Source organism: Chenopodium album, chromosome 24 (genome assembly GCF_948465745.1).
Source record: "Chenopodium album chromosome 24, dcCheAlbu1.1, whole genome shotgun sequence".
NCBI classification, from domain to species: domain Eukaryota; kingdom Viridiplantae; phylum Streptophyta; class Magnoliopsida; order Caryophyllales; family Amaranthaceae; genus Chenopodium; species Chenopodium album.
The window spans coordinates 35,085,984-35,112,631 of NC_137857.1; the positions used below are offsets into that span (position 1 = coordinate 35,085,984).

Sequence of the window (26,648 nt, forward strand, 5' to 3'; positions counted from 1 at the left end):
GGCAAATTATGCTCCTAAATAATAGTAGCAGTTTAGTATGGTAGTACATAAAATTAGAGTCAACAAGTGTAGTGGGGAAAATTATGGTACATGATTGACCACCACTTACCCATGTTTCCTATATTCTTGGCATTAGTTAGTTAGTTGTTAGCTTAAAATTAGCATTGTTAGTATTAGACTTTAGCCTATATAAAGGCCTTTGATGTACGTTATTATTTGCTCAATGAATGCAGTAGCTTTGTTTACAACATTTTATTCATATATTTGCATTCATAGTTCCAACAATATTACCTCTGTAAATTGCAGTGTGTGCTTGAGAAATAGATTCAGTGACCTCTCTATAACTTATACTAGCTCAATTTATGGACAAATGTTTTCACCAATATGTAGATTGAGCTATGTATTATCTGATGATGTGCTCAGTCGCCCGTGGAAATTTTCTCGAACTTTTGAACAACGTCCAATTTTCTCAACAGGTATGACCAATTGGCAAATGCTTCAGTCAATTTTCGTCTTAACTATTTTAGAGGCCCTACCCCTACTTCCTCCGTTGACTAAATCTGTTTTTTTTTTTTTGAAGAGACTAATTACCTTATTATGATAAGAATCGTATTATGTGATATGTTGGATTCATCTTAAATTTTCCAAATATCAAATTTTTATTACGTATAATTTTTACACTCATCTAATTAACACTACTAAAATTCGGCTAAATTGCGACCGTTTTTTTACGACCGTCTGAAAATCGGTCGCAAAATATGAAATTTGCGACCGTTTTTTATGCGGTCGCAATCTTACGACTGCTTTGACAACGGTCGCAAATTTGCGACCGTTATTAACCTTTTAGACGGTCGCTACGATGTTTGAACAATTAAAAATAATACTAAATTAAAATAAATCGTTTGCGACCGCCAAAGACGGTCGTAAATGTTATAATCTGCGACCGTCACAGAGACGGTCGTAAATTTCATAATCTGCGACCGTCAAAGGCGGTCGTAAATGTCATAATCTGTGACCGTCAAAGAGACGGTCGTAAATTTCATAATCCGCGACCGTCAAAGGCGGTCGTAAATGTCATAATCTGCGACCGTCAAAGAGACGGTCGTAAATGTCATTATTTGCGACCGTCAAAGACGGTCGCAAAAAGCTTTTTTTTTATATAAAAAAATTCGGGTATATAACTACACCCATCTCACTCCAACCCTAATTAACTAACCTCACGCCGCTCCTCTTTCTCTTTCCTCTCCTCTCTTCTTTTTCTTTCCTCTGAATCTCTAATTTACTTCCTCTTATCTCTCTCCTCTATGTTTCCTCTCTTCCCTTCACCGATTTTTGCCACCATCCTTCCTCCGCCACCATATTTCCTCCACCACAATCTTCACTGGCTCTCCTCCTCCTTAAAGGAGTACGACAGCGGGCGGTTTTATTGGCGAGTTCGGGTTCGATTTTCTCAACAAGTACATTTAATGGTTTTTAAGGTGGAATTCGACCATGAAAAGTCTAAATCTAGGCTTTTTTTATGGCCGAATTTGGCCTTATTAAACCAAATTTGAGGTGAAATTCAAAGTTTGAGGTATGTTTTCATGTTTTTGATTTATTTTTTGTTTCATTTTTGTTATTTTCGTTTAATTTTTGGTTGATTTTCGTTTCGTTTTTGGTTGTTTTGTTTGATTTTTGTTGTTTGTTTTTAGTTTTAGTGGGTTTGATTTTGTTTTTGTTGATTTTTGGGTCTGATTTTTGGGTAATTTTCGTTTAGTTTTTGGTTAATTTTTGTTTCGTTTTTGGTTGTTTTGTTTTTGTTGTTTGTTTTTGGCCTAGTTTGTTTTAGTGGGTTTGATTTTGTTGATTTTTTGGTTTGATTTTCGAGTAATTTTGGTTTAATTTCGTGGTTTAATTGTCATTAATTTTTGGGTTTGATATTTAAAGTGAAATTGTTTGATTTTTGTTATTTTTAGATTTGTTTTTCGTTAATTTTAGTTGGTTTAATTGGGTTTTATTTTCATAAATTTTGTTGAGGGTGGCTTTTGTTGTGGCCGATTGGGGTTTTTACGGCAAAGGGTTGGGGTTTTCACGGCAAAGGGATGGAGATTATGGTGGTTGGGTGATATTTACGAGGTGGCTGGTGGTGTTTTAAGGTGGGTAAAGGTGTTTTAGGGTGGGTAAAGGTGATGAGGCAGGCTGCATTCACAAGAAAGTGGGTGCGGCTTTTTTTTTGTTTTTTTTAAACTCTTTGCGACGGCCTTAAGCGGTCGCTAATTTCCAGATTTGCGACCGCTTCGTATGCCGGTCGCAATTATATATATTTGCGACCGTCGTCCAAGCGGTCGTTGAAAATATAAAAACGGTCGCAAAAAAATTTGCGACCGTCAAACGGTCTTAATTATTTTTTTTTGCGACCATATGAATAACGACCACCACGTTACGACCGTTGACGGTCGCAATTAAGTTCTGCGACCGTTTTTGCTATTTTCAACGACTGTCAGAGGCGGTCGCAATTTGGCTAAATTTTAGTAGTGTAAACAGATTCATAATCAAAGATGTGCATTGAATATTGTAAAAGTCAAAGTGTAGAATATAGAATGAAACTGGTAAAAGCATTATACTAGTCCGTATTATTTTTGACAAATTGTCTAGTCCTTGTATTATACTCTGTATAATTATATATACTTCCTAGGCCCTATATATATTAATGAATGCATGACTCTCTCTTCATTCTTTCCAGGAACACGAGGAAGTTCAATAATTGGTGCAATGATAGCAAGTATTTCTATCGCGGCATTGTGTTTGAAGCTTCTCTAAGTCTCGAGCTACTCATAACATATAGACATATACCGTTTCTCAAAAAAAAAAAAAAAGAAAAAAAAAAGAGAGTTATAGACATATACCGAAGTACTATATACTCCATAACTTGTGAATTTAAGTGTTTTTAAAGCTTGTGCAATTTTTTTTTTCCCAACTATCTTTATCACTTTGTAACTTGTGTAACTGTATATCTTCATTAAAGCACTATATGTTGCCTCCATAAACTGTATGAGGAATAAAATTAAACATTTTCTTTACAATTGAGGTTCTTTTTCGCCAAGGTAGACATGAACGATTAATTCTGTACATGTCATCTTTGAATTTGTGATGAAATTGTTGATTAGGGCCTGTTTACATTTACTTAATTTCAGTTCAGTTTAGCTCTAATCAGTTCAGTTCCAATCAGTTCAGTTCAGTTGAGCTCTTAATTTCCCTCTCACATAAAATATTCATTTCAGCTCAATTCAGTTCAGTTCAGTTCCAATCAGTTCAGTTCAGTTCAGCTCCAATCAGTTCAGTTCAGTTCAGTTCAGCTCAGCTCAGTTTAGTAAATGTGAGCAGGCCCTAAGATTACATGTAAAGTGATGCGAAAGTGATAGTTGTATACATAAAGATTAGGCACATTGTAAAAAAAAATATTCTCGAGACATTTGCATTCTCACTACTACAAAAATTGGCAAAGAGACCCGTTCAAATATGCCTAAGAAACCGCTTTACAACGGGTCTCTATCTCAGGGGTCTGTTTGATAAAGAGACCCGTTCGTTGGAGGGGTCTGTTTTTTAGAACAAAGAGACCCGTGGTAAGTGATAACGGGTCTGCTATATATGTTACAAAATTAATAATTTAGAAGAATAACAGACCTGTTATTTGAGATAAGGGGTCTGTTTGGTGGTATCTAACAGACCTATTATGTCAAATAACGGGTCTCTTTATTCTTCAACTTTTTTAAAAAAATAATAATTTTTCTTTTTTATTTGGTGTGGTTTGGCAGGTTCGCATTTGAATTTTGAAAATTTTGTTTATAAAAATTGGCGGATAAATCAGATGAAAGTAAACTGTAAGTGACAATTTAAGACCACAAAAAATAGCAATAGAGTAAAGTAAAATTGATGTAATACAAAAAAAATCATCCAACATAAAATTGCAACAGAAAAAAGAAAAAAAAAATAATTTTACTGAAATTTACAATTATATATAGTTACATCAATAAAGACTTGTATACTCCATTTTCCATCTCCTTGGTTGAGCAGATCTTGTGCAAAATCACGCAAATCTGACAAAAAAAAAACAAAGACAAATTGCTCTTAATGAAATTATATAAAAGCTCGTATAATTATATTGGTGATCCAACAAAAACAAGAAAAATAAAAAAGCTAATTAAATAACTTCGTATGTAACATTTATTCATTAAGATGACACTACACTACAACCAAAACTCTACTCCTATTATACTTGTAAACAAAATAATTACCCATGAGCATAAAATTCATAATAATACAAAGTAAAAGAACACCTGCAATTAATACGCATCGTTAAAGTGGATGAACTCCCAGGAAATACTACATCATCTCGGCCGAACCTCCATTAATCAATCAACTCTGAAAAATGACCTGAAGGTGAGATCCGAAAAGAGGACTACAACCAAAACGAAAATGGGTAGTTGTAACTAAGAATTCTATTAGAAAACTTATTTGAAATCACATTCAATAATAATAACAATAATAAAAATAAAAAAAATCAATCTATAGATAGGAATTTAGCTCATCAACTAAGACAACAATTCTTCATAATTTCCAGATCTATTAGCATAAGAGGTTAAACTTCTTTTCACCATTGAAGAATTGAAGTATACCTTGAATGGGGTTCGATATTTAGAAAAGTCGAATGCGATTGATGATGGTTTATGTTGTTTATTTTTCCACATACATCTCCCATTAACTTGATGATTTCTTGAACTTCAGAAAAATGTGAGGATGAAAAGTAAGCAAAATTGAGGGGAGAGAAAGAGCCCCTATTTACCATTGTAGTGGTTTGATTCAATAGAGAAGGGAAGATGAAGTGACGGCGGATTCATCAGGAGAGGCTGAGGGATTTATTTGAGGGTTGGGCTTGGTTTGGGCGGAGGTTTTAAGAGAGGGAGATTAGATGAATGACATAGAGTGAGAATAGGGAAATATTAATTTAAAAAAAACGTCAGGGCACTGCAGTTTTGGGAGCAAAGTTTCGAGACCCTCAAAAGTAGAACGGGTCTCTTATCTCTTTTTTTTTTTTTCTTAATACACATAAGAGACCCGTTATAATTAATATTAGATCTCTTACATCAAACAGATCCGTTAGTTAAATAACGGCTCTTTAATTGGGGGTTATTTTTCCAAGTTTTGTAGTAGTGTCTGATAATCGTCGTACGTAGCATGTTTGCAATAATGATAACCATTGCCATCAAAGTTGACAAAAACTAATTAGCATCGATCTGGTGGGTGGGTGAATGTAGTATCGTATACTTACATTGGTAGGATCTTGGTTATTGACTTATTGCTTGGAAGTATAGGTTTGTATGATTCTTCATAATCCTGCCATAGCAAGATATTATAGAAGAGTTGACAATCATGAATTAATTAGTTTTGAAAGAATAATTCAAAGGAAACATATCTTTTAGGTCATACTTGGTATTATATAGAACGAAGTACATATAGTTGGATAATGCAAGTTGTAAAATTAACTAAGGAGCTACTGATCTTCTCTCTAGCTAACTTGAAAGATTGTGACACATATAAATAATATGGAAACATGTTCTGAACTATTTTAATTCAATGTTGTAGGTCCATAATATATACTAGTATCATTTCCTATCATTAACACACATAATAACTCTTAACATAAATTTTCAAAATGAGGAGGCAAAAAATTATGATTTTTGTTTTCAATATTGTCATCCTCACACTGATCAAAATCACAATAGCACAAACCCAAGAACTTCAACTTGATTTCGCCGGAGGAAAATGCCTCGAAAGTGATATTATAAACACAAATGGCACATACCACGGCAACATCCTCACCCTTTTGTCAAACCTCCAGGCATCCTCCTCCGTCGACAACTTCTCCAACTCCTCCGTTGGTCTCGGCCCTGATCGTGTCAACGGATACTACCTCTGCCGCCCTGACATCTCCCTCGCCACCTGCGAGGCCTGCATAAACGCCACCATCAACACCATAGACCAATACTGCTTCGATAGGAAGGAGGCCACTATTTGGTATGATGAATGTATGATAAGATACACCAATAACTCCATCGCCGCCATTGAGAGCAACCAAACTAATAATCCTTGGTATTTCAACTATGGTACATTAAATGTCTCTAAACCTGATGGCTTCCCCGCGTTGGTGAATACCACCTTGCGGGGGTTGATTTTGAAGGCGATTTCATCGGATAATCCCTTAAAGTTTTATGCTCATGGGAAGGAGGATTTCACTTTGTTTGAAGGGTTTTATGGGATGGTGCTGTGTAGGCCTGATATGACAGCAGAGTCTTGTGAAAGTTGCTTGGTGACAGCATTAGGTAGAATTCCTAGTTGTTGTGTTGATAGTTTGTCAGTTTGGACTATGGTTATGTTTCCTAATTGTCAGCTAAGATATGATACTGCGCCGTTTATATTTGATTCTCAACCGTTGTTGTCGCCGCCACCAACGCTTTCTTTCCCGCCTACTCCTGCTCCTTAGCCTTCATCGACATACTTCACAGCTGAATTGTCTATTTGGTTTGAAAATTTATGATCTAGCTATGTTATGATATTTTTATTAGATTGACTTGATTACGATCAATATAGCTTTGGGAGTTTTTAGAATTGTATTTTTTGCACTAATTATAAAAATACTACTTGTATTTGAGTTGATTGAAATTATACATTTTTTGTATAAGGAATTTTTGCTACAAATATTTCAATTGAAAATGTACGAACCACAACCTCATTTTGTTCAATGTGACTCTGTAATTAGATCAGTATCTTACATCCTTTGGAGGCAAAACAATGATCTCTTGCATTTGCAAATTGTGTTAAATTAAGAAAATAGCCAATTTTTCATCAGATCTTGTATTAATTTGTGCAAATAATCAAGACTTCATCATTAATTTTACCTTTTCAAAATTTTAAGTGAATTGCAATCCATATAACATCACATTGTCATATGTACAATTTTACATTTTTACACAAGTTATTTCACTAATCTTATGAAAACATCACCCACAAACAAGATAACCAAGGAAGTAATGATACGAAACGCAACAACAAAGTACAATAATCAAATTACCAAAATTTTCCTCAAAAAAAAAAAAAAAAAAAAAAGGAAGTACATTTATCAAATATTGGCCATGTATGTGAAGTTGTAGTTCTGTTGAACACATTTAGTACTTTAATAAAGAACGATGTGAAGTCATCGAAAGCTACTCATGGTGAATTGAAGCTTTGAATTAAGAGTTGTGCTTGATTATGATGCACCCTCTTTCGTTGTCCAATTTAAAGCCAGTTCCATAAATTAAAAATATTTCGGTATCTACTTTATATCTTTAATGACAGCAAAAAACCAGGCTACTACCTTATGTATTGAAAAGGATGCATGATTTTGTATGGAAGAATATGTCTATCTTATGTAAAGTCAAAACGCTAAAAGATAGATTTTCTAAGCTAGTGATGAATGGCTAACCACTAAGCATTCGTATAATTTCGTGCATCCACTAATGAGGAAATTAAAGAAGAAGACATTGACTTCGCTTAAGGTGTACAATTAAGTTGCTAATTAATTATATTTGACATTATCTATATATTGCATACACATATATGATTTGAATAAACTTCTACCATTAGACTTATACAAGTAGAAGTAGTATAACAAGTTTTTTTTTAAAAAAAAAATCTTCTTCTAATTAATAAGTGCAAAATTTAATATCTTTTGTCATCTAAAATTAAGAGATGAAGCTCTCAATCGATTTTCGAATAATCTTCTTCACCCCCCTTTTCCTTACCATCACACCAGCTTCCTCTAAATTCCATATCCACAGTGAATATTGCCTAGATGATGTTGGTAATTACACAACGGGTAGCACTTACGACGAAAACTTAATTGACCTTCTTCCTAACCTTATAAACAAAGCCTCCTTATCCACCTTCGATAATCACACGGTTGGACAAGGGATCGACCAAACATATGGCTTATATATGTGTCGAGGTGATCTCGACGGACAACAGTGTCATGATTGTGTTGAGGCCGCATCCAAAACAATCGTTGAAAAATGCCCTATACAAAAAGAGGCCCTTGTGTGGTACCAGGAATGTATGGTACGCTATGCAAATCGCCCCATCTATTCTCACCAGGAACAAAATCAGATGAGCTATACTTGGAGTCTACAAAATGTGACTGATCCCATAAAATTCGGAAAATTAATTTCAGAGATGATGGATGGTTTAATCGAGCAGGCTGCCTATAACTCAAGTCGTCGAGGTTATGCTACTGACCAAGGCGAGCTCACGTTGTTTGAGAATGTGTATGCCTTCGCACAATGCACTCCTGACATACTTGGTAATCGATGTGAAAGATGCCTAAGAGTGGCATTTCGAAATATGGGAGCGTGTTGTGGGACGGCAAGGGTATCGATGGAAATGTACTTGCCTAGTTGCTGGCTTCGATATGATCAAGCACCTTTCATTGGAGAATTTAGCAATGAGAATAATGATGACGCTCCCTCTACCAGTACGTCTTCGTCGAAGACATCAGGCCCGCCAACATTGGACTTTAACTTTCCTAATAATACACCGGTCGTGCCACCTTCACCACCTTCCGCTAGTAATCAGCTAACAAGCATAAAGACTTACTTTTTTGTAATGACATTGTGTATATCATCATTATTCATGGCATGGTAAATTTTCGAGATCACGAGTGTATGTATTATCTATGACCTTCTTAGAAAAATAATCAAGGCCGGCAGCCATGGGTTGTTTCATATGTAGGCAACTTTGTATCAAACTATATCGGCTTTGTTAAACAAATGTTACTTCAATTCGTATCAAATGTTAATTTCATTAAGCATTTTGATAATAGTGTTGTGGCAATGAACTTTTTTTGTGACAAATGAAATAATGTTATTGTGTCCCTTGAGATTCTTTTTTGTTCAAACTTTAAAAGTGATGACCAATAATATCTTAAAAGTAGACTTGTCAAAAAGATTTGTCGGAATATAATGTCGGGTTAATTAAGTTTAATTTGAGTCAGGTTATTCGCAAGTTGAGTTACTTTTACTATAGGTTTGAGAACACTTATCTTGATCATAACTCAAAATATTAAAGTATTGTATGTACATGTTTGCTGTATTGATGAAATTGATATTGTTACAAAATATTTTGTTTATTTTTATATATTTTCTTTATTTAAATTTTTGTACCGTCCTTTTGTTTTCTAATAAAGCTCAACTATCAATGGAGTAAAATGTTGATCCTCGTAAGAAATGTGGATTAAATAAGAGATTAATGAGGATGAGTAAAAAGTATAAATGTTATGGGGTAACAGGGAAAAGTGGTAATTCGGGATTCAATTCGAATTTGTTACTAAAGACTTATGCAGGATCTCAACATTTATCAAATTTTCAATTTCAATTTAAATGAACCAAACAAATATATTTCTAGTGGCTACAACAAATCGCTTGTCTGTCTCTTCGAAAGGGCTGTATATTCCAATGATACATTATATTTGAGATATATTCTACCGTGCAAGATCGTCCCATCAATCATAGTTTTGAGCTATTGATAAAGGAATACCTCTTTTTGCTTCAATTAAATTCGATTTCTTTTATAGATGTCGTATGGCTTATCCGCAGTTAATTGAGTTTACTAAAAAAAAAAAAAAAAAAAAAAAAAAAAAAAAAAAAAAACTAAACTCTTACACAAATATTATACGGAGTAATAATTTTGTTTATAAATAATGATAGTTAACTGATATAGAAAGAGAGCATCCAACTACATGAAAACAAAGACAAAGTAATGGAAAATATTTTAACTACATACACATTCTTGAGATCTTATGAAAGATCATCCTATGTATATAGAAAAATTAAAATTGGCTTTGAGGATACATATATTCCTTTAAAGCCAGATATTACTTCGATCTTCAGTTGGAGACGAGCTCGATCAATCTCACTTGAACTTATAAGTTCTTTACCAATATTAAATCTCACAAACATACACTTAACGAATCTTCTTAATTATTCATGCAATAATTAGTTTAACCAAATGAACGAACAAATCAATTAATATGAGTATAATTTAGGAGTTCGGACCACGACGAATCGTCACGTACGTACGTGCGTGCATTTAATTAGTAGTTAACCTTTGAGCAAACTTTCCTTACTTGACCAGCATTACCAGTTAGTACTTCAATTCTACCCATTCCAACCATCGATACACCAAAGTCTTCGAAGAATTGTCTTTGGTTTTTACCATGTTTGTGAGCTTCAACATAATATTTAGTAGCGTAATCGTCAAGTAATGCAGCATCAGATTGAAATAATCCTCTATTCTTAGACACTGTCTCGAAGTAATCGTTATCGAACTTGTTGGAACTTTTGGGATCCATTTCGACGATCACGTCAGGACCATTTTTGGTGCATTTCTTCCTTAATGCAGCGACGTATTTGGGATCCATTGTTGGATCGAAAGAGTTGTCACCTCCTCCGTTGAAGTTGTAGAGACGGTTTCTGAACGATGAACAACGAGATACACCTATTGTGTGTGCTCCTGCACAATTATTTTCTCGAATGAGTATCAGTTAGAATTTTTTATATACATCCGGGTGTACTGTACATCCAACTAACCTAAGGTTAGTTTTTGCTCTTTGTTTGATAATAAAATGAAAAACAATCATCAAAATGAGAACACATGCTCATGGGTGTACGATACACCCGCATGTATATAACAACCTCTCAGCATCAATAGTGAATTGTAAAGTTTAATTTGGATACGAGAAAGTATATATGACTTATTGATCGACGAGAAGAATTGTAAATAATAAAGAGTTGTTTTATATATATACATACCTGATAAAACTACGAGATCCTTTATGGTTAGTCCTTTTTTGTTGAAACTATTAATCAAAGAGGAAATGTTGAAAAATGGTGGTGGCAAATTAGCTAGAGCTTCGGTATTCGAAGTAACAAAACCATCTCGCCTTCCTAGCTCAACATCCCAGTACGATCCTCCGGTCTACAAAGGCAACACACAGTACAATAATAAGAACATGTCACTACCAATGTACAATTATAACATTATTAGATAATTTAGAATTATTTTTTTGAATATTTAAAAATGTATACCTCAACCACAACGTCCCTTGATACTATGGCTAATATATCAGCACATGAAACAATTCCGGGGCAATGCTTTTCCAATGCACTCTTGACTTTATCTATGACTTCGTATCCTCTAAGACTTAGATTTGGAATTGCTTCTTTCTCACCTTGTTTTGTAGGAGAATCGAGTAGGATTGAAGCATCACAACCCTGAGAATCAATATGTTAATATAACGATTAGTTTGTTTGCAATTGTACTATGTTATATACATGTAGGAAGGTCAAAAAATAGTTGCATTAAATTTTTATTGAAAGAACATAGCCTAATTAGTTTGCGCAAAAATGGATAGAAAAAAATGAAAATTCTACAGTAGTCATCCTTACTCACCCTAACAAAACAATCGTGAAAGAACATTCTCAACAAGGGGCCAGGAAGAGTAGGATCAACATAAAGAGATTCTTTGATGACATTCAAGGCAATGGACTCGGCTTGAGGGCATGAATACCCATAGTACCCCACTGATAGGCCGGATGGGCCATCAGCAGGATTCGAGGCAACAAGAGGAAGAAGAAGAGCTAAGAAAATCACAACTTTAGGAGTAGCCATCGATCGATCTCTTAATTATTGATCAAGTATTAGGCTAATTAAAGTTGCTAGGATGAATGTTGTAAGGAAGATAGGAGCATCCTTATATAGTGTATATATTAACATGTCAAATATTGCCAACTATTCCAATTTGCATGCTTCCAACACCTTTGTGTTTGCACGTTTGTCTTTGATTTTTGGTTGGTGATTTTTGATTTTTGTTTGCACGTTTGTTTGCAATAATCCTATCGTATTTGATGAATTTGACGAAGTATTACCTCAATTATATATTAACTACTTGTATATAGTATCAGTTACTATTGGCAAGGATGTTGGACTATCCTTTTCTTAAAATAAACAATTAAAACTATATATATTATGAGTAATAATTTAATACTCACTTATACTTGGTGAAAAAAGAAGATTGGCACTGTCCTAAGGTCACCGGTTTTTAAAAATGTAATACACTTGTAATTAGTATTAATATATGGGAATGAACATATTAAGTGATGAACATGTAATACACTTGTAATTAGTATTAATATATGGGAATGATGGGATTAAAGATTGAAGGAGTATCTGGACTTGCCTCCCAGTTGTACATAATAGGGCAAATTGGACGTACATTGCAAGTCCATTGAAATAAGAGGTTGCTATTATTTCTCTCTTTATCTTAAAAGCAAAATAAGGAAATTTTGACTTTTATCACCTGCAAAAAACGAAAAATTTGCATTTACCACCTCTATATATATATATAAAAAAAAAAAAAAAGAAGGTTGTATTTTATCACCACATAAAAAAAAAATAAAAAAAAAAGTTAGCTTTTACTACCAATCACCGCCAACTAACGGATTCCGTCCATCAATCCGTCAGTGGGACACTGGGACCTACCATGTCCACGTGTCACCATGGCAATAAGAAATATTGATTTAATGATTTTGAATTTTTTTTTGTTTGTTTGAATATTGATTTAATGATTTTGAAATTTTTTAATTTTATAATATTTTAAGTGATAAGTGCTATTTAATATAATTTTGGCAATAAGAAAGGAGATAGAAATGTTTAATATCCATTTTAGTGCCAAAACTAATGATCATTTTTTTCATTTATAATCTTTATCATTATAAAATACGAGTATTGTTTAATATATTTAAAAGTATGGATGGGGCTAGTATATGGAAACACAACATTAATTAGTACTTGATGCCTATACGTGACTATATGCTAGGACTCTAAGAGACCTTTTTTTTTTTTTTTGGCAGAGTATGAGACCTTGGTGCCAAACACAACCTCACCAATTATTGATTACAAAATATTCTTCAATATCTGTTGTTTTAAGGTAAATGTTTAAAACCTCATCTAGAGAAAGAAAAAAAAAAAGGTCAAATATAACACCTATCTTTTTTTATTTTATTTATAGGTTTTTAATTGTTTTTTTCGTAGCTGTTTTTGAGCAAGATATGTTACACCTACGTTGGAGTCTTGGACATACCGTGTCGACCTTCGACCGGCACATGGGCCGGCTAACATGTTCTTGCGACGATGGCGCAAAAAATTTATTTTTGCACCATCCTTAAACATATAATAAGCTACTGTCAAAACAGCTAAAAAAATACTATTTTTTAACAAAGAAAAAAATTCAACATTATTTCTTTGGTTAGTCAATATTAAGTTCATGGTATTCCATTACAAACCCGAGGCTTCTTTCAATTAGCTGGAATATATATAACTTGTTCTAAGCTAGTAAGCTGCACATATCTATATAATTTAGGAAATTTTGTGAAAAACTACATATTATAGTCCAGAATTTGCGAGGAACTACCTATTAAAAAAAATATTGTAATTGACTACCTGATTTTTGAAAAATGTGGTAATTTACTACTTTAGGCCGGAATATGAAGTTTGACCAAAATTCTCCAACGTTGGTCACGCGACACTTAATGACCCCTTTCTTTCCCAATTTTTTGCCCAAAACCCAATTTAACCCAGAACCCTCAATTTCACAATTCGAGGTGATGGTCAAGTGACCAAATCAACGTCGGAGAATTTTGGTCAAACTTCATATTCACTGCTGCATACCTAAGAAGCTAATTTAATGCAGAATAATTCAACAATTCGAGCCATCCCAAACAATTTAGAAAATACGAGTAGTCAATTTGTCAACTCATGCAACAAGAATTAGAAAAAGAAATAATAATCAAAGAACAACAAGCATCATGCCACAAGGTGACAAGGATGAGAATTTAGTTCATGGCACTCCATTACAAGCTAGAATTTAGTTTACACGATTACAACCCGAGGCTATCTTCAATTAATATATTTTGTTGTAAAGTATGATCTATAAAATTATAAGTCACTTTGTATAGTGTACATATGCATTCAAAATCACTAATTTAGTTAGAAATACAAAAATACATGGCTATCTTCCGAACTATTTTGTTTATCTTTCAAATTATTTTACCATTTATACTAACACCTCAAGTAGCGGCTCAAATTCCTATTCATGATAAAGGTATCAATACGTCTCCAGGCCATCTTTGCATTTTTCTTCATAATTTCGGCAATTTCACGGTTAACATATTACTTATATAATTAGAACGCTACTAGATAAGATTTTAACTATATATCTTTTTCTTGTTTAGGTACTGGCAACACAGTTTGGATTATTTGGAAACCTCTCATCATAATAAGCGGCATAATAGCCATCATTATAGTTGTGTTTGTTGGCTTAATAATTGGTTGTATTGGTTTATGCTTTGGCTGTATCAAAGAGGAAAAATTGCAAGGTAATGATCTTACATACTATCTTGATATCTTCCTCCTTTAAATCTTCTTCATATTAACTTATTCTATGAGTACTTGTGTACTACATCTGTATCGATCCTATGCATGCATGCTAGATTGCTAGTAGTGTACGTGCATGTATGTTGTCCCACATTAGTGAAGATCGAAAAATGATTCACCTCATAAACTTGAGGTATAGGAATATGATTTGAGTATCAACATCAAAAAAATGATTGTTTATAAATGTACGAATATACATATGAAATAAAGTTTATATACTTCCTCCGTTTTCTTTTACTTGCAACACACCTTTTAGGCACGCAATTTAAGGAGATAATTAATAAGGATAAATGAGCGATTTTATCAATATAATTTTTACATGAAGATTAGAATAGGGTTAAGTGTCATTTGTAAAAATTATAATTAATAATTTATCCGTTTAAATTACATAAACCCGACCTCAAAACACGTGCCACAAGACTGTGTTGCAAGTAAATAGAAACGGAGGAAGTATAAATCTACTATGCTTAAGTGTATTGTTAGCCATTGACATTGCTAATGCGAAAATTGGATTTATGTCATTGCAGAAAACAAGGGGCAATCAAATGATTTAACTGAACCTCCACAGGTTTAGGTCGCGATAATCATCATGAAATCATTATATCCCGTCAGAACCCATGTTTAATTGGCTGTAAGCAAAGTTAAATTAGCTTTGTGCATAAATCTAGAATGTCTTAATTTAATTTGCTCCTCTATGTTTGAATCGAAAAGAATATTTTGTATATATTTTTTTCCAAAATTTTTAGTGCAGAAGTTTGGAATTAAGAATCTAAATAACTTGCATGCTTCTCATTATTGTCGTTGACTGAAAGAGTCCATTTACAAAAAAAAAGCCTGATGGACTTGATTTATTTTTCACAAAATAGGGATGCAGTTGCTCCCCACCTACTCGGGCTTTATAGGTCTTCCCCAAAACCTAATCTTGTTGTTTAAATCGACTCGTATGACATGCATGATTAACAGAGTTAATGAGGATATGTAGTGACATTTTCGTAAAACTTATGGTGAATTTGAAATTTTTGATGGGTGTGTGGTGTATAAAGTGAAATCTCTAGGATATTTCGTGAAAAAACCTCTATTAACATTTAACATGTTATATTTTTACTACTCATACAATGTATTGTTCTAAATATATTGATAGTCAAAGTAAACCTTGACAAACAAACGTGCATTGTTAAAAGGAAATTTTGACAATTACCACCTTCTGTTATGTCCATTTTAGCAATTACCACCTTCTATTTTTTTTTTTTTGAAAATTACCATCTTCTATTTTCAAAAACATCAAAAGTTACCACCTTCTTGCCCCCCAACTACCACGTGACGTCATTTTGGGCCAATTCTTTCCCTTTCTTCCCTATTTCCCTCACATTTCTCATTCCTATTTGGATTCTCATCTCCCCTTTCACTTTTTTTCCCCCAAACCACCAATAATTGTTCGTCAATTTTGATTTGGAGGAGTGAATTGAAGTGTTTTTGATTGTTTAGGGGAAAAGAAGTGAAAGGGGGGATGAGAATCGAGTTAGGAATGAGAAATGTGAGGAAAATAAGGAGGAAAGGGAAAGAATGAGCCCAAAATGATGTCACGTGGTAGTAGAGAGACAAGAAGGTGGTAACTTTTGATGTTTTTGAAAATAGAAGGTGGTAATTTTCAAAAAAAAAAAAAAAATAGAAGGTGGTAATTGCTAAAATGGACATAACAGAAGGTGGTAATTGTCAAATTTTCCTTGTTAAAATATGAAGAAAATTAGGATTGGAGAGAAGATTAATAATTGTACACCCGCCTTACAATATTTTTCTGCACACGACTTATTTAAAAGCTTGTGTTTTATGTAGGAATTATGGTACAATACAGGAAGATATCTATCATCAATATCAGTCTGGTAACATCAAAGGATATCTGGAAAAAATGTTCACCACATTATAGAGTTGTGTTTTAATGGCTGCCAACAAAACACGCACTCGCACACGCATACATTACAGTCTTGCATTATTTTTTTCCCACAGCTTTACAAAAAGAGCAGTTTTTTTGTTTATGTACAACAACTTATACCCCGTGTTAGTTGTGTAGGACACAAAAAGGTTATTCTTTGCTCATGTGCTTGTACCTTGTAATTGCGTTTATGCATGAACACGAGCAAAATAGTTATCCTTGATTGTTCCTTGAAACGTACATGTTGATGTACGGTGAAGATACTCTTTTAGCGAGCAGACAACTCAGTGATAATATCCTCCATTATTGGTTCTACTCCAGAGCTTCCAAGTAAATCTGCCGGATTTTGTTGCTTGTAATAAGGTAAAATTGGAGGGGGAAAAGGCAGAGTCATGCTAATATTTAACTGGGTGTTAAGCATGATTAACACTGATGCCATGTTTGGTCGTTTATCTGGATCCTCTTGAGTACACAATAGTCCAACTTGTATACATCTTTCAACTTCTTCTTTCGAAAAATCGTTTTTACCTAGTGCCGAATCTACCAAGTTCAAGGGTGCCCTTTCATTCCAAAGTCTCCATGCCTGAGATGTCAATTCAAGTGCGACATAAGTACAAGCAAGGTTACTACATATTAGGTCTTTGAATACAATAACAAGTAAAATTAGTACTTACATAGCTTAAGAGGTTCTCTCCTTGTGCATTATTTATGTCCAAGCAACGATTTCCACTGATTATCTCTAGCAGTATCACACCATAACTAAAAATGTCTGATTTGCTTGAGAAGTGCCCTGTTCTTGTATACTCTGGCGCCATGTATCCGCTGCACCATTTATTTTTTCGCTTAGAATAAGCCATACTTCTATATAGTATGCCATAAAATAGGTCTAGTGTAATACTGTAATTGTGTACAGTTTAATAAACCATCTAAAATTTTTTGTTACATTATTATTACTAGAGATTAAAAGAGTCAAAATCTTACAACGTTCCTCCGATTCTGCTAGTATAATTTCCTTGAGTTAAATCTCCTCCAAAAAGCTTAGCCATGCCGAAATCAGCAATTTTGGGATTCATCTCTCCATTTAACAAGATGTTACTCGGTTTAAGGTCTCGATGAATAATTTTTGGACATGAGTCCTCATGTAGGTATAATAGACCTCGTGCAATTCCTACTATGATCTTGTAACGAGTTTCCCATTTCAATAATGCTCCTCGTTGAGCATCTGCATCATAAAAAGATTAGCAGATCAGTAAAAAAAGCAAGATAGTTGAAAATTTCAACTATTTGAAGTAATCTTGTTTTAGATTGCAAAAAACTTTCGAAAACAAACCAAATAAAAATCGATCAAGGCTCTTGTTAGGCACAAACTCATAAACCAACAACATCTCATCTCTTTCCAAGCAGAATCCAAAAAGTTTAACAAGATTTTTGTGTTGAAGCTTGGCAGCTAAACAGGCCTCGGTCTTAAACTCTCTGATTCCTTGCCCTGATGCATTCGAAAGCCTCTTTACCGCCACTGCTTGTCCATCAGCCAATGTCCCCTGAAATCATAATCTCAATAAAACATAAGTAACATATACTGCAGGAGTCTTTTTACAAGTTTGTAGTTTTGACTTTGGTCTTACCATGTAAATAATGCCAAATCCACCTTGTCCAAGCTTGTTAGACTCGGAGAAGTTGTATGTTGCTGATTTTATAGTTTCGTAATCTATTTGCAAATTTTCCATGCTTTCGATTTCTTCAAGCCCTGAAATTACATGTAAAGTGTTTTTTAAGTGTTCAATATCATGAATTTACAGTTTCTTTCAATCTGTTAATCTTTTCTTTCGATTCTCGTAACTGTTTTCTATCAAATCTGTTTGCTCAAAATTACTAAAAAGCCCAGGCCAAGTATACAAACAAGTGAAACAACACCAAAAGCCATAATTAACGAGTCTAAGAGACTACTTTAATTCCCCCATAGGAGTAAATGTGAAGAGGTCTAATCAGAGGCAGAGACTCCGCCTTGGGGACCACCCCGAGTCCCCAAGGACATGGAGTCCATCTTACAGGTATAGTATCTTAAATGACTAGAGTCAAGACCACAAACACCCATAGATGATCATACCATAAGGTACAAGTACAAGTGTACAACCTTTTTTTACCTAAAACAAGCTAAGATCTATGTTTTAACATGAAAATTTACAAGAACTAAAATTAAATTTACCATTTGGTCTTTTTTTGGCCTTTCTTCTCTTTAGATGACAGATCAGAAATACAATAATGATCAAGAATATGGCCGCGAAACCTGATACAACTCCCAATCCAGCGTACAACTTTTTATCTGGTTCTGAAAATGGAAAAATCGATGATTAAAAAGGTTCGGTCATAACAGCAAAAACAAGCTAAGGTGATCAAGTCGATTACTCATATAAGAATGTTTAGCACTTCATAACAGCAGGTGAAATCAGAGTCATATTGAAAACTAATTACCTTTAGGTAGAAAATTTGAAAATTCCGTAAAAGTATATGTCAATCGACAACTCGGTTGCAGAATCAATCCGTATTGCTGACCCTGTGTATGAAGCCTGCCTAGTGCAGTTTGTAAGCAACTGCGGCAATCTGATGGGCGTAGATCAGGTGTGCAGTCTACTGAAGAAGTTAACAGTATATTTCCGGGGAGTTGACTGACTGTTGAGGCTGAAGCTAGCGACAAACACCCAGCCGAGGCCACATTGAACAGACCAATAAACGCGTTTGACAGTTGCTGATTAAACTGACTGTACTTTGTTGGACCAAATATGAGTGGAAAGTAAGGATTAACATCATTAATGGAGAATATGGAGTGGTTTGCATAGCGTAGCATACACAACGTATACCAAACTATTGCTTCTGCACTCGACGGACATGTCTGCAGGATTCCTTCTGATGCAGCCTTAATACAGTCTCGGCACAGCTGATTGTCTGCACCACTGTTGCAGAGGAAAAGGCCATATACTGTATTTGGGCGTTCCCCTGTGGTGAAGCTGTAGAATCTTCGTGTGTCCGAATTCGAGGTGAGATTTGATAATAGGTGATAAAGGTTGGTTTGGTATGCACTTCCCTGCTCAAATTTCCTATCAGAACAGCTGCCATTGATGTAAACATTTAGGTCCTGAGAACTTACAAAATTGAGAAAACAAATAAATGAAAATATAATGGGGCTTAGAATCTGCCCCATTATTTTTATGGCAATCAAGAAGCTGCTTCTATTATTGCTTTTTTGTTTTATAAGTAGGATTTTATTATTTTAATTGTACCATTAATTTGATTTGCTGAAAAAGAGACGTATTGATGCTACATAGCTACGAAAGTTATTACAGTAATTAGACTATTATAGTGGTATATGTCTTATACTGTACTATGATGGAAAGAAACACAAAGTGTTTTATTAAATCTTGTTCATGGCCGCATTTTATGAACACAAATTTTTAAATGTGACCAATCACACCATTATTAGAGAAGTCATCGACTTTTGTTTTAATAAATGTGTTGATGATTGGAAGTTTCCTAATTATTATTGAGAGACGAAAGTACATTGAACAAATGAATTATTACAATTAAAAAGATGACGTATGATAATGTAATTTTTATACAGGTGTACAGGTACTCACCAATTGAATTTTATTAATCACACGGTTGAATTACTCTAGATCTTGTAATCTATTACATGAATTTCATTTATCTATCTTTTTTTAACCCTTTGATTAGAGTGTTTTTTCATAAGAAATCTGTAATTTACTATATAGATCATATATTATGAAAAAAAAAATCCTTCTTTACACACGCGTCATGCACATAAGAGCTAATATAAAATAATTCAAGTTATTCAACCTTTGAAGCGATAAGAAATTATTCAATTTGCCAACTCATTCAACAAGAGAATTAAAAAAGTAAAAAATAATCAAACATCAATAACCATCATGCCATAAGATGACAAGTATGAGAATGACCGTATACAGTGGCGGATCTACCTTTGGGCATGGTAGGTCACGTGACCTAGCAAAAAAGCAAAAAGTTTCTAAATATTAAACATTGCAAGGAATAATTATATATGCTCACTAGACTAGTGGTTGAGGCATATCTTTTCTAGGGAATGAACATGGGTTCGATTCCCATGAGCAACATTTCCTTTTTTTTTTTTTTTTTTTTTTTGTGTGTGTGTGTTTTTTTATTATTTATAAATTTATTAATTAACTTCATCCTCAAATCCCACCTTATTAGTATTTTTTCCTTCTTAGTTCTTATTAGGCAACTTGTTAAAATTTATTTTTTATTTATTACCTTCATCCCTCAAATCCTACCTTCTTAGTTCTTACTAGGTAACTTGTTAAAGCTCGTCATTCTAAATCTTTTGGTAATTTCATTGGTTATTTGTCATTATCCGTCAGACCATCACAAATCCTCCTTCTCCTCTCCCACGAGATAGTTAATATTTTTGGAGTGACTTTTTTTTTAAAAAAAAAAAAGCTTTAAGAATATTTATGTATTAAATATTGATTTGTATGCGGTCGATGGGAGACAGTGACCCAGCATCCGTAAAATCCTGGATCCGCCACTGACTGTATAGACTATAGACCAAGGCTAATAGGCTATGACTCAATCATACTCCTGTGTAGAAACTTTGTGAAACTCGACTTAACTCTCATTCATCAAAAAAACGATATATATAAATCATATACTCCAAGCTAACCCTAGACTTACCTGATCTTTGGTAAGCTAGAAATTAGGAAACAATTACAAGATAATCATAATAACCCTAACAAACTCTATCAAATATTCTCGAGTATTGGGATGTTTGGGCATTGCCGATAGTGAGAGAGGAGTTATAAGGGGTTTTTCGAATGAGGGGTGGGGTAATGGGGAGGGTAACAATGGTTAGGGGAAGGGGGTTTGGGCGGCGCCGACACTAGGGGTAGAAGGGGTCAGGCTGGGCGAGGGTGGCAAGGGGATGGTTGGCGTGGAGGAAGGGTGGTTGTCATTTTTTTATATACTAGGGCAGCTAACGCGCGCGATGCGCGCGTCATAGCTAGCCATATCTTGAAGGTTTTTTTTGGTTTGGTTTTTAAATCACAAAATTAGTTAAACTAACCATAAGAGAAATTTTTCCTAAAAAAAAAACAATAAGAGAAAATATGTAATCAACTATATTTAGGTGGTATGAGACAACTAACATTTATGAAAGCATAAAAGTACATAAATATTTTAGAGGGTATAGTTGTCTAAACACTATTCATTAAAATAGCATCTACATATTAATGAGGGTATGTATGTAAATACACATTTTGAAGGGCACAATTGGCATTACACTATTCATAAGAGTATGTTTCTACATATTAAGGTAGGGATATTATTTTTTTAATTTTTTTTGACCAATCACGTATTGACATGTGTGTTTCTGTAATATTAGGTTGTTGACCACTTATTAACCGCTTGGGACTGTTAGAGGCAAACTGATGTCGTTGGATATTAGATAATAATTTAAAATTGGATTATGAAAAGTCATTTTCCTGTTATTTCTTCAATGTTTTTTGACCAATCATGTAGTAACACGTGTTTTGTTTTGTAATAATAGGTTGTTGAGCACTTAGGGCGTGTTTTGATTGACTGAATTGAGCTGAACTAAACTTATTGGAGCTAAACTGAACTGAAAATAAGCTGAAGAGAACAGACCCGTATTAACCGTTTGTGAGAGGCAAACTGATGTCGTTGGATATTAGATAATAATTTAAAATTGGGGTTATTAAAAGTAATTGGGGACTGTGCTTCATTGTCAGATCTAGTTTCTTATCATTATAGTTACTTTAGATTGTATAATTATTTAAAGATGATTTACTTGATTAATTTAGGTACTTCGTATTACTTTTCAATAATGGCTATTGTAGATGCCATATGATTTTCAATTAATAATATTTTATCTTTCCTTACAAAAAAAAATAAAAATAAATAAAAATAAAAATAAAACTTGCTTGAAATTAGAATTATTAAAGTGATTTTTTCAGAATTGTTAATAATTTACCGTTTACGCATTATACCGTTTTTACCACTAGATAAACATTGGAAAGAAATTTTACGGAATACTCTACAGAGAAGGAGTAAAAGGACCTCTATGCATTGGAAAGAAATCTACCCTTTATTTTGTTTTGCTGCAATTCAATGACGAAATTGTGTACTGGTACTACTCTTTAATTTGAAGGTATCATCTTTTATTTGTGCTACCTATATGATTATTTGCTAGATATGATGATTATAGCAGATTCATTTCATTGATTATGGTTTTTTTTAATCATTTTTGAGTTATGCTCACCAGGTGTTCGATGAAATGCCTAAGTGAATATGGATTGCTTTATATATGAACATGAACAACTGATAGTTGACAGCAATATAATGTCACATAAGCGGTATGTATTCTATCTATTTTTGTAACTGCAATTTTTTTTTTTTGGGTAATTTTTTTGAAAGAAAAACATAAAGTTGATCAGTTCCTGTAAAGGCAAGAAGAATTAGGCAGTAGAAGCTTGTGTATTCATTAATTGGCAGAGCAATATTTATACAAGGGAGTCTAACCCTACGGCAAGTAGTATAGGAAATATTCTAGCTTATCACATAACAAAGTGTATAACAAATATATTCTTCCCTTATTATCCTAATACCCCCTCAAGTTGGAGCATGTAAGTCACAAATGCCCAACTTGCTAAGTAAATACTCAAATTGTTGTATGCCCAAAGCCTTTGTAAAAACATCAGCCAGTTGTTCCTTAGTCGAAACATATGAGGGAGCAATCAAACCCTCTTGAATCGCATCCCGTACAAAGTGGCAATCGATCTCAATGTGCTTTGTAAGTTCATGGAAAACCGGATTCCTGGCAATATGCGACGCAGACCGACTATCACAATAGAGGGGTATAGCCTTTGGATGAGGCACACCCATACTCAATAATAAAGCCTTGAGCCACTTCAATTCATAAGTAATCGCAGCCATAGAGCGATACTTGGCCTCTGTAGATGATGTGGAAACCGTGCCTTGCTTGTTAGTCTTCCTGGAAATAGGAGAATTCCCCTAAAATACCAACCAACCTATGAGAGAACGCCAAGTCATAGGACAAGCGGACAAGCTGCCCAATCAGAATCACACCAACCAATCAAAGATAGCTCACTATCTAAGCGAAGTAATATTCCGTGTCCCGGGTACCCTTCAAGTACCTTATTACTCGCAATGCAGCTTCCCAGTGCTCTTGTCGTGGCTCATTCATAAATTGTGATAAAATGTGCACTGTGTAAGCTAAGTCGAGACGAGTAACAGCCAAGTATATGAGACGTCCCACCAAATCGACAATACTGCTGAGGGTCATCTAAGAGCGCCCCATTTGCAGAGTTGGAGCAGGCTTACTATCCAATGAACCTGTATCATGAATAATGTCTAGAGCATATTTTCATTGGGAAAGGAATAACCCTTTAGAGCTACGGGCAACCTCAATACCAAGAAAATATTTTAGAGCTCCATGATCTTTCATATGAAAACATGAACCAGGATAATCTTTAAAGGCCTTAATTGCAGCGGAATTATTCCCAGAAATTATCAAATCATCAACATAAATCAAGATATTTAAATGTATGGCACCCTTAGTATATGTAAAGAGTGAATAATCTGAGTATGACTGCGAAAATCCATACCTCTTCAAGGCGGCAACCAATTTGGCAAACCAACATCGAGGCGCTTGTTTTAGGCCATATAAAGATTTCTTTAGACGACATACCTTGCCAGGGGAATCAGACTTGAATCCTGGAGGGAGCTTCATTTAAACCTCTTCATTCAAGTCACCATGCAAAAATGCGTTATGGACGTCCATTTGATGTAGTTCCCAATTCTTAGATGATGCAATTGCCAGAAAAGAACAAACAGTCCCCATTTTTGCCACGGGAGCAAAGGTCTACTCATAATTTATCCCTTCGCCCTGATGATTGCCGAAGATAACCAATCGAGCCTTCAGTCTTTCAATACTACCATCGGACTTGTGCTTGATTTTATATACCCACCTACACCCCAAAGCTTTCTTATCTGGGGGAAGGTCTTCCATAACCCATGTACCATTATCTTCTAAGGCACGTATTTCGTCTTGCATAGCCTTGCACCATCCTCCATCTGTCATTGCTTCTTTAAAGGATGTAGGCTCCTTCCCTGCTTTAACAGCTGCAATAAAATTTTGGTGTTTCACAGAAAATTTGTGACAACTAACATAATGTGCTATAGGATACGGCATACCCGAGGGAGGTGGAGATGTAGACTTAGGTGAGACGGGGGATGGACTTTGCGTGAACATTGTATGAGTGACGAAATCTCTGTGCTTGACGTTTGGAAATTTCTGCCGGAAACCACGACCCATATTTTCATCAACAGCCCCCGTGTCATGTACTGCAGACTGAGGATCACCCCCCCTGCATTCGGCACCACAGCAGGCACAGCACCCTGCTGCTGCCCCTGTGGTTGCGGCTGCACAGCAGGCAGAGCAACCTGCTGCTGCCCCTGTGGTTGCGGCTGCACAGCAGGCAGAGCACCCTGCTGCTGCTGCTGCCCTTGTGGTTGCGGCTGCACAGCAGGTACAGCACCCTGCTGCTGCTGCTCTGCTGCTTGCGGCTGGGCAGGGGGTTCCGCAGCCTGCCTGCGGTCTGGGCAGGTGGTTGCGGGCCCTGCTGCATCCTGCTCTTCCTCTATTATAATGTCTGAAAAATCAGCATTGATACCCACTTCATGTTGCACACTATCCGGCACAAAATTGGTAGCAACCGTGTCCAAGTATGGGAATATATTTTCAAAAAATTTGACATCTCTTGACACAAAAAATTCCTTAGTGTCTAAATCAAAAAGACTCCAACCCTTCTTGCCAAAAGGATATCCAACAAAAATGCATTTCCTACTCCTACCAGCAAACTTATCCCCCTTAGCACGTTGATTATGAGCAAAACACAACGAACCAAATTTTTTTAGGATATCTGGACAAAATTGTTAATGTAGCTGTCAAACTTATTATTTTGATGCTAAACAGATTCTGCAGTTTTTTGTGGTGATGTTATATTCAGGAAATAATTATTACCAACCCTTCTTTTTTAAAAATGAAGGAAAATTTTAAGTTTTTTATTGGTCATCCTTAAAAGTATTGAATTCTTCTGAAGATTGATGTGTGTTTGAATAAGTTTAGTTCCTGACATCTAATTTTTGAATTGTTTGGGCATCTGTTTAGTTTCAATGGCTTATATGGACGATTCCATTTGTTTTCTGCTGGTGGTGGTACTGCCATTGTTCTACATGTGTTATGACATGCCCCAATCCATCATTGGTAACAAATCCAATTATTACAGTGGAAACTACTCTGTGAATAGCATGTATCAGATCAACCATATTCTTGTTCTTTTAAAGCTTAATTCTCACAGCTCAATTGCTGAAGTCTCTATTTCTGGAATCTGGATTCTACAATTCCATAACTGGTGATGTCCCTGACAAAATGTTGGTTCTTTACTGCAGAGAGGACATGAATTCAAAGCAATGCAACTGCATTACGGCTACAGATAAGAGGATTGTAGAAGTATGTCCTGATTTAAAATAAGCACACAGATGATATCCTGTGTGTATGCTGCATTATGCAACTGGTGAATTGATAACCTAGTTCAGACTTCGGACAGGTGATTCCAGGGATCACCTCATCAAGATTAGTCGGTAAATCTTGTTTAAACTATCTCTAATAAATACTTTTTCCTTACAATATGCACCATAATGTGTGATTAGGGAATGGGGTATAAATAATGATGAAATTAATATGTGGAAACCATGAAGTGCAGTTGATATTCTTTCGTAACTATTTTGTGCTTGCCTGATATGACGAACAAACAATGCAAAGTCATTTTTTGAAGCAGTGAAATCACTGCTGATATGATTTTGTAGCATAATTATCCTGAAAAGACAATAAAACAAAACTGAAAAATAAAAACAAAAGTAAAGTTTAGCAGAGGTGAAATTTTTGCTCCAGTTTCATTCATTATACACTACAGTATATAAGATCAAACTCATAAAACATCACAAGTCAGAGAAAAAATATAAATTGTTCCCAAAACTAAACAATAACTGCAGTTCTTTAAAGAAACAT

General features: G+C 34.7%; 5 protein-coding genes across 5 annotated transcripts; 2 read left to right on the forward strand and 3 right to left on the reverse strand.

Moving 5' to 3' along the window:
• The first annotated feature begins 5,692 nt into the window (after nucleotides 1–5,692).
• Nucleotides 5,693–6,520, forward strand: LOC145610952 (cysteine-rich repeat secretory protein 4-like). Its single transcript, XM_081666209.1, has one exon. It carries the CDS (start codon nucleotides 5,693–5,695, stop codon nucleotides 6,518–6,520), a length of 828 nt encoding a protein of 275 aa, XP_081522335.1.
• A 1,247-nt stretch (nucleotides 6,521–7,767) lies between these two features.
• On the forward strand, nucleotides 7,768–8,715 carry LOC145610953 (antimicrobial ginkbilobin-2-like protein). The gene has a single exon (XM_081666211.1). It carries the CDS (start codon nucleotides 7,768–7,770, stop codon nucleotides 8,713–8,715), a length of 948 nt encoding a protein of 315 aa, XP_081522337.1.
• Nucleotides 8,716–10,162: 1,447 nt separating this feature from the next.
• LOC145610954 (peroxidase 27-like) lies at nucleotides 10,163–11,739 on the reverse strand. Its single transcript, XM_081666212.1, has 4 exons — nucleotides 11,521–11,739; nucleotides 11,157–11,342; nucleotides 10,881–11,046; nucleotides 10,163–10,581 (listed from the first exon to the last, which is right to left on the reverse strand). The coding sequence occupies exons 1-4, from the start codon at nucleotides 11,737–11,739 to the stop codon at nucleotides 10,163–10,165; spliced, it is 990 nt and encodes a 329-aa protein (XP_081522338.1).
• A 5,021-nt stretch (nucleotides 11,740–16,760) lies between these two features.
• Nucleotides 16,761–19,691, reverse strand: LOC145610955 (cysteine-rich receptor-like protein kinase 19). The gene is made up of 6 exons (XM_081666213.1): nucleotides 18,965–19,691; nucleotides 18,118–18,239; nucleotides 17,823–18,033; nucleotides 17,474–17,714; nucleotides 17,167–17,314; nucleotides 16,761–17,075 (listed from the first exon to the last, which is right to left on the reverse strand). The coding sequence occupies exons 1-6, from the start codon at nucleotides 19,689–19,691 to the stop codon at nucleotides 16,761–16,763; spliced, it is 1,764 nt and encodes a 587-aa protein (XP_081522339.1).
• Nucleotides 19,692–24,440: 4,749 nt separating this feature from the next.
• Nucleotides 24,441–26,449, reverse strand: LOC145610956 (uncharacterized). The gene is made up of 3 exons (XM_081666214.1): nucleotides 26,332–26,449; nucleotides 24,931–25,500; nucleotides 24,441–24,700 (listed from the first exon to the last, which is right to left on the reverse strand). Exons 1-3 carry the CDS (start codon nucleotides 26,447–26,449, stop codon nucleotides 24,441–24,443), a joined length of 948 nt encoding a protein of 315 aa, XP_081522340.1.
• Between the last annotated feature and the right edge of the window lie 199 nt (nucleotides 26,450–26,648).

Coding starts and splice junctions, on each gene's coding strand:
- LOC145610952 (XM_081666209.1), top strand. CDS start 5,693: ATGAGGAGGCAAAAAATTATGATTTTTGTTTTCAATATTGTCATCCTC.
- LOC145610953 (XM_081666211.1), top strand. CDS start 7,768: ATGAAGCTCTCAATCGATTTTCGAATAATCTTCTTCACCCCCCTTTTC.
- LOC145610954 (XM_081666212.1), bottom strand. CDS start 11,739: ATGGCTACTCCTAAAGTTGTGATTTTCTTAGCTCTTCTTCTTCCTCTT. Junction 11,343..11,520: donor TTCACGATTGTTTTGTTAGG/GTGAGTAAGGAT, acceptor ATTGATTCTCAG/GGTTGTGATGCTTCAATCCT. Junction 11,047..11,156: donor CAAGGGACGTTGTGGTTGAG/GTATACATTTTT, acceptor TTGCCTTTGTAG/ACCGGAGGATCGTACTGGGA.
- LOC145610955 (XM_081666213.1), bottom strand. CDS start 19,691: ATGGGGCAGATTCTAAGCCCCATTATATTTTCATTTATTTGTTTTCTC. Junction 18,240..18,964: donor TTCAAATTTTCTACCTAAAG/GTAATTAGTTTT, acceptor ATGTAATTTCAG/GGCTTGAAGAAATCGAAAGC. Junction 17,715..17,822: donor CCTTGATCGATTTTTATTTG/GTTTGTTTTCGA, acceptor TTTATGATGCAG/ATGCTCAACGAGGAGCATTA.
- LOC145610956 (XM_081666214.1), bottom strand. CDS start 26,449: ATGCTACAAAATCATATCAGCAGTGATTTCACTGCTTCAAAAAATGAC. Junction 25,501..26,331: donor AATATCAACTGCACTTCATG/GTTTCCACATAT, acceptor AATTTTGTCCAG/ATATCCTAAAAAAATTTGGT. Junction 24,701..24,930: donor TGCAGGGGGGGTGATCCTCA/GTCTGCAGTACA, acceptor ATTTTATTGCAG/CTGTTAAAGCAGGGAAGGAG.